The sequence below is a fragment of the Perca flavescens genome, chromosome 7 (genome assembly GCF_004354835.1).
Source record: "Perca flavescens isolate YP-PL-M2 chromosome 7, PFLA_1.0, whole genome shotgun sequence".
NCBI classification, from domain to species: domain Eukaryota; kingdom Metazoa; phylum Chordata; class Actinopteri; order Perciformes; family Percidae; genus Perca; species Perca flavescens.
The window spans coordinates 36,999,014-37,006,513 of record NC_041337.1 but is presented as its reverse complement, the minus strand read 5'-3'; the positions used below and the strand labels follow the sequence as shown (position 1 = coordinate 37,006,513).

The 7,500-nt window shown below is 44.4% G+C and overlaps 1 protein-coding gene across 2 annotated transcripts in view; it reads left to right on the top strand.

The window, feature by feature from the left end:
• pim2 (Pim-2 proto-oncogene, serine/threonine kinase) overlaps window positions 1-3,353 on the top strand; it is an 8,657-nt gene extending 5,304 nt beyond the window's left edge. The window contains exons 4-7 of one of the 2 annotated variants that reach the window (XM_028583169.1): window positions 608-816; window positions 1,335-1,504; window positions 2,316-2,492; window positions 3,081-3,353. In XM_028583169.1, coding sequence (XP_028438970.1) covers window positions 608-816; window positions 1,335-1,504; window positions 2,316-2,492; window positions 3,081-3,229 — 705 coding nt within the window. In that variant the 3' untranslated portion in view covers window positions 3,230-3,353. Of the gene's footprint in view, window positions 1-607; window positions 817-1,334; window positions 1,511-2,315; window positions 2,493-3,080 lie in introns of both variants that reach the window. The other variant, XM_028583168.1, reaches the window with a different exon arrangement.
• Window positions 3,354-7,500: the final 4,147 nt, after the last annotated feature.

Below are 7,500 nucleotides of genomic sequence, written 5' to 3'. Positions count from 1 at the left end.
TTTATTTTTTTCAATGTTTTTATTTTTTTTTTTTTGTTGGAGCCATTTCACCACTTTGTTTGTATAGGCTAGTATGTTGGTTATGTCACGGTGCACTTTTATGTTTGAGCACTGGGTGGAGCATGGCCTTTGGGAAGGCATAAAGCCGATCAGCCACAGGTACACAGGTGTGTGGAAAACGGGGAAAGCAGACGATTAATTAGTCGATTAGTCTTTTTTTTTTTTTTTTTTTTTTTTATGCTTATTCATGCTTAATTACTTATTTCCAAGAAACGTCTGAGCACATTTCTGGTAAACACAAGATTTAAAGTGGTGCTTTTGCAGGATTAATTGTGGAGAAACTCAGTTTTACAGATGGTTAATTAACTACATTTATATTGTGCTTTTCTAGTCTTAACCACCTCTCAAAGCTCACAGCTCTGTCAATTAAATCAACTAATCGATTAGTCGACAAAATCCTATAAGTGTTAGTCGACTAAGAGAGTTGATAAAAGACTCTACACAATTAATTTCAAAATGGAAAAGCGTAACCCTTCACAAGGACTCTATAACATGCTGTAGAGCTCGTGCTGCAGAGATTTATAATCTCTCTCTCTCCCACTCTCAGCCCGGCGAGGTTGGCCCCGTTCCCATGGAGATCGCTCTGCTGCAGCGACTGGCGGAGGTCGGGGGTCACGGCGGCGTGGTGCGCATGCTGGACTGGTTCGAGGTGGAGGGGCGGGGCTTCCTGCTGGTGATGGAGCGCCCGCCACACGGCCAGGATCTGTTCGACTTCATCACGGAGAGGGGAGCGCTCCCTGAACGCCTCACACTCAGGTTAGACTCTCCGAACGCCCACTTCTCCTGGTCTCCCTGAACGCCCACTTCTACCTAGTCTCCCTGAACGCCTCACACTCAGGTTAGACTCTCCGAACGCCCACTTCTCATAGTCTCCCTGAACGCCTCACACTCAGGTTAGACTCTCCGAATGCCCACTTCTACCTAGTCTCCCTGAACGCCCACTTCTCCTGGTCTCCCTGAACGCCTCACACTCAGGTTAGACTCTCCGAACGCCCACTTCTACCTAGTCTCCCTGAACGCCTCACACTCAGGTTAGACTCTCCGAATGCCCACTTCTACCTAGTCTCCCTGAACGCCCACTTCTCCTGGTCTCCCTGAACGCCTCACACTCAGGTTAGACTCTCCGAATGCCCACTTCTACCTAGTCTCCCTGAACGCCTCACACTCAGGCTAGGCCGATTTAAAAAAAAAAGAAAAACGGACATATTGTGCAGCCCTCTTCTGCTGTTCTCTCCTGTCTCCCCGTGTTAACCTTCTTCTCCGTTGGGCTTCAGGTTCTTCCGGCAGATCGTGGAGGGGCTGCGCTTCCTGCACGCCCACGGCGTCGTGCACCGAGACATCAAGGACGAGAACATCGTGGTCGACACGCGGACGCTCGACGTCAAGATCATCGACTTTGGATCCGGAGCTCCGCTCAAAGAGACGCCGTACAGCGAGTTCGAAGGTACGCAGACGCCCACTCTGAGCCCAGTAACGTCAGCGCTGTGTCTCAGTGAAAACCTCCGAGGGGAAGACCTCCGATTCAGATTCACTTTATTGGCCATTTGCAGTGTAACCCGCATTGGGGAAAAAAAGTGCAAGTAGCTCAAAGTGCCAAGTCAACACATAAGAAGACACAACATAAAAACAGACAAACAAAGCCACATGAAACCAGCGCTAATCATTTTCTGTAGAAGGAAAAAGTCTCTATAAAGAGGAATCGTACAGAGCGATGTCAGAGATAGATTCACTAAACAACAGCCTTGGAACTGGGGGGAAAAAAAACATTAAATGCTGATGAGAAAAAGAGACAAAAACTCGGGGGGGAAAAAGATGGTAGAAGGAAGGCAAGAATAGGTCAAAATAGTATCAAAAACTTCCAACACAGTGACAGAAGAAGAAAAAAAGCAAGAAACTTGTAAAGTAGAAGGACACTACGAGGAAGGATAGATTAGATCCAAAGAAGGAGACACAAATGTCACCTTTTTGGTAGGAAAAGAGGCTCCATAAAGAGGAACAACAGCCTCGTTACTATTAAACATTTAGTTAAATATCTCACGTACCCCCTGCAGCCCTCCAGAGGACCCCTAGGGGGACATATACCCCCATTTGAGAAACACTGATTTAGACGATCAACTGAAATTCGATGGCGAATATTTTGATAATAATGATTAATCGTTTCCATGCAAACATTTTCAGCCCCAGAATGTAATTAATTCAGACTTGATAACACCTCTCCTTGCCTCCTCTCTTCCTCTCCTTGCCCCCCTCCCCAGGTACGCTGGGTCTACAGCCCCCTGAGTGGATCGTGTCCCAGGCCTACGAGGCCGTCCCTCTCACCGTCTGGTCTCTGGGCGTGCTGCTCTTCGACATGGTGTGCGGCGACATCCCGTTCGAGCGCGACCAGGATATCGTCGCCGCCGCGCCCGTTTTCACCCGACGGGTCTCTAAAGGTGAGCAGAGGCCCTGCCCCCCCCACCACCACCACCACCACCACCACCACCACCATGGCCCGGGTTATTACAGGACACAAACTAAACTTACAAGGAAAAGAGTCCGTGAAACATGTTTGAAGTGAACTGTAGGGCTGTGCTCGACTGAAGAACTTCTTAGTCGACTATCACTCGTTCAGTTGAACCGACTAATCGATTAGTTGATTTAATCGACAGATCTGTAAATCTGAGTTTCTCCGCAAAGAGTCGTGCTACGAGCTCCACTTTAATTCTTGTTTACCAGAGATGTGCTCGTACGTTTCTTGGAAATAAGTCATTCAGCATGAAGAAAAGCATCAGACATGACTAATGGACTAAAGAGATCTAAGTTGATTAAGACCAAAAACGACGATTAGTCGACTAATCGACTAACAAGGAACATCACTAGTAAACTGAAACTAAAACCAACCGTCCAAACTAAAAAATAATAATAATAACAACCTTGGTTCTGTGCAGCTGTTTAACCTCCCATCCCCTTTCTCTCTCTCTCTCTCTCTCTCTCTCTCTCTCTCTCTCTCTCTCTCTCTCTCTCTCTCTCTCCCCTCCCAGAATGCCAGTCTCTAATTCGATGGTGCCTGTCGTACCGTCCAGAGGAGCGCCCAACCCTGGAGGAGATCCTGTCCCACCCTTGGATGGGGGGAGGCGAGGCAGAGGAGGAGGAGGAGGAGCACAGCTCTCTGCCCAGCCAGTCCCTGTGACGGGACAGACACACCAGCAGCCTTAAACTTAACCCTGAACACACCGGTGGCCTCCTGATGGACAGACATTAAACTTAACCCTGAACACACCAGTGGCCTCCTGATGGACAGACATTAAACTTAACCCTGAACACACCGGTGGCCTCCTGATGGACAGACATTAAACTTAACCCTGAACACACCGGTGGCCTCCTGACGGGACGGACCTTAAACTTAACCCTGAACACACCGGTGGCCTCCTGACGGGACGGACCTTAAACTTAACCCTGAGCATCGTGCAGGTCTCTTCCTGCGTTCCATTGATACTCAGAAGTCGGAATTCCCAAAGTTGGAAACTCCCACCTGAAGTTTGGAAGTCGCACTTCTGTGTTATTTGTGTCTCACTAAATCAGTCATACACACATTTCTGTCCATCTTCCATACGTGGACATGTCACTCCGCTGTTTGTACACACACACACACACACAAAACCCAGCGTAATGGGCTGTTAGCGACTCGCTAACCCGGCTAGAGGAAATCCCACTTGTGAAGTGGTCCACTCGAGGTGTGACATCATTCCCAGCTTCGGCTCCCGGGGTCAAAGGAGGGTCTGGTCTGGTCTGGTCTGGTCTGGTCTTTGTCTCCCTGGCAGGATCTGCAGATCCTCTGGAGGCTCTACGTCCCAGATCCCCTCTGGCTCTCAGCGCTGTCTCTCTCTTCATGTTTCAACCCAGACATTAAAATCAGGTCCCGCTCAGACCCGATGAAGAAAACTCCGCTACGTAAGATCACTCACTGAGAAAGTATTTATTTTTTTCTTATTTTTATTTCTACTCCTCCCGCTGCAGTGCTTATCATTATTTTTATTTTTATTATTATTATTATTTTTATTTATCTGGTCTGGATGATGCAGGAGCCGCGCCTCATTTAAGCAGAATGACTTTTTCCTCTTTTGGTTATTTATTGAATGGAGTATTTATTTGGTTTTGATGATACAGACTTTTTATTTTATTTTTTTATTTTACAAAAGCAGCAGAGTGGAGCGAACTCTGAACAAACACACAGTAACTTTATTATTTTTTTTATTGTTATGGCTCCATAACTCTTCTTCTTCTTCTTCTTCTGGTAATGTGTTTTTCCAGCCAGCTGTCGGTGCAGTGTGGATCTGTTGACCTGTGAGAACGTTCAGCTGCGTGATTTAGCGCCGAGACTCACCGGCCGTGTAAGCCTATCGCAGCGGAGCGATTTTCAGTTTTGGTGCCCATGTTATTTAATCTGTCCAATCGTAGCTGGCGCGTGGCGTTGGCCCGCGCACTGCAGGGGTCTCTTATATACACACACACACACACACACACACACACACACACACACACACACACACACACACACACACACACACACACACACAAAGACACAGACCCATAGAGACGGGGATATATACACACACACGCACACAGAGACACACAGACACATAGAGACGGAGATATATATATACACACACACACACGCACACAGAGACACACACACACACAGAGACTCACACACACCAAGACAAAGACACACAGACTCACACACAGAGACTCACACACACAAAAAGACACATAGAGACAGAGATGTATACACACACACACACACACAGAGATGTATACACACACACACACACACACACACACACACACACACACACACACACACACACACACACACACAGAGACTCACACACACACACACACACAATGACCCACTCCTCCTCTCTTTCTCTCTCTTCCCCGGCCCTGAGAAACATGGGTCCGGTATGGATGGGTCCGGTATGGATGGCCAGGCGTGCGATCAGGCGCCTTTATCTCCGCTCCGCTAACGCGCCCGGCGTGTTTTCACCGTAACTAACCGAAGTCGTCTGCGTCTGAACACTGAAAGCTCCCAAAAAAGGGTTTTATTCGGCTGGGGGCTAAAAAAAAAAAAAAAAAAAAAGCGCCATAAATGTCGGCAAAAGTGGCAAAAAACCAGACAGGCCAGAATGTATTGAGAACCTCAAATGATATGCGGGCCGGACCCAGATCTGCGAGGGGCCGCATTTGGCCCGCGTGCCTCGAGTTTGACACGTGATTTTTGGACATTAGGGTTGAAATCTTTTGGGAGCTCAGAATAATAATAATAATAATAATAATATTCAGTGTTCAGACCTTTTTTAAAAGGTGCTAAGAACTTTTTGCAGTTTTATTTCTCACCTAGATATGAACACTGCTTTCAGTTACTGGATAATATCCTAAAATCTGAGCTCTAATAAGCATATCAATCTCCATTTTTTTTTCCTTTTTTTTAATTTATTTTTTTTATTATTGGAAGAACCAAATGATGCAGATCTTCACAGGAACATTACAGGAAGTTCTCTCCATCTGTCCAGTGAAACTAGACCAACAGCTGCAGAGTTAAAGGGATACTCCACCGTGTGTTGAAATAATTCTTATCATGGTCTACCCCTAGCTGGAGAGAGGTGCGTGCATCGTTATAGTCCGGTGCAACAGCGGCAGTGCCAACGCTAGTTAGCTTAGCGTAGTGAATGGAATCCTATGTTGCCGGTTAGCATGTTGTGAGTAAAAGTGAGCAGACAGACAAAAAAAAAATTAACCTAATTACTTGCACGGAGACAAAAAATGCGTTGGCACACCTCTCTCCAGCCGGGGTAGACCATGATAAGAACAAAAGGTGGAGTATCCCTTTTAAACTATTAAAAAAAAATAGTTATTTTATTTTATCCAGCAGAGGACACTTTACTAAAACATCCGAAACGAGGGAATTTAGTTTGACGGTGGAAGAAAGAATCTTTAATTTAAAGTTTAGAGCGAAAGATGTATGTATTTATTTAGTTTCCTGTGTGACTTCACATTCAGATGGAAACCAGTTGATCTGGTTGGTGGCCCGTTGCCGTAGATACTTGTGTATTATTGGCTGGGTTAATTATCAAAGTGGCCCCCCTTTTTTTTTGTTGGGTCATTTTTTTCTGTTTATTTACATTAAATAAAACTTTATGGATCGAAAAAAAAAAATAATGGGATCCAACGTTTGAATAAAACCAGTTTTTGTCACTTCATCACTTTGTGTGTCGACTGTTCTTGTTGGCTTGGTTGGTCATACTACATTACCCACAATTCATAGTGTTCACAATCACAACAAGGGAAATCAATCTATGAACAACTGAAAACAAGATCATCTCTGCTGGCAGCGCTGGAATGTAACTAAGTACATTTACTCCAGTACTGTACTTAAGTACCAAATGTTGAGGTACTTGTACTTTACTCGTCTTTTTCTCTTCATGTCACTTTCTACTTCTACTCCGCTACATTCATCGGTTACAGCTTTAGTTACTAGTTACTTTAGTTACTCCGCTACATTCATCTGTTACAGCTTTAGTTACTTTAGTTACTCCACTACATTCATCTGTTACAGCTTTAGTTACTAGTTACTTTAGTTACTCCGCTACATTCATCGGTTACAGCTTTAGTTACTAGTTACTTTAGTTACTCCACTACATTCATCTGTTACAGCTTTAGTTACTAGTTACTTTAGTTACTCCGCTACATTCATCTGTTACAGCTTTAGTTACTAGTTACTTTAGTTACTCCGCTACATTCATCTGTTCCAGCTTTAGTTACTAGTTACTTTAGTTACTCCGCTACAGTCATCTGTTCCAGCTTTAGTTACTAGTTACTTTAGTTACTCCGCTACATTCATCTGTTCCAGCTTTAGTTACTAGTTACTTTAGTTACTCCGCTACATTCATCTTTTCCAGCTTTAGTTACTTTAGTTACTCCGCTACATTCATCTGTTCCAGCTTTAGTTACTAGTTACTTTAGTTACTCCGCTACATTCACCTGTTCCAGCTTTAGTTACTAGTTACTTTAGTTACTCCGCTACATTCATCTGTTACAGCTTTAGTTACTAGTTACTTTAGTTACTCCGCTACATTCATCTGTTCCAGCTTTAGTTACTAGTTACTTTAGTTACTCCGCTACAGTCATCTGTTCCAGCTTTAGTTACTAGTTACTTTAGTTACTCCGCTACATTCATCTGTTCCAGCTTTAGTTACTAGTTACTTTAGTTACTCCGCTACATTCATCTTTTCCAGCTTTAGTTACTTTAGTTACTCCGCTACATTCATCTGTTACAGCTTTAGTTACTTTAGTTACTAGTTACTTTACACATTAAGATTACTGCACACAGAACACATGTAGTTTATAAAATCTGATGTTTTATTATAAAGTAAACTAGCTGACAACGGCCTAATATTTAAG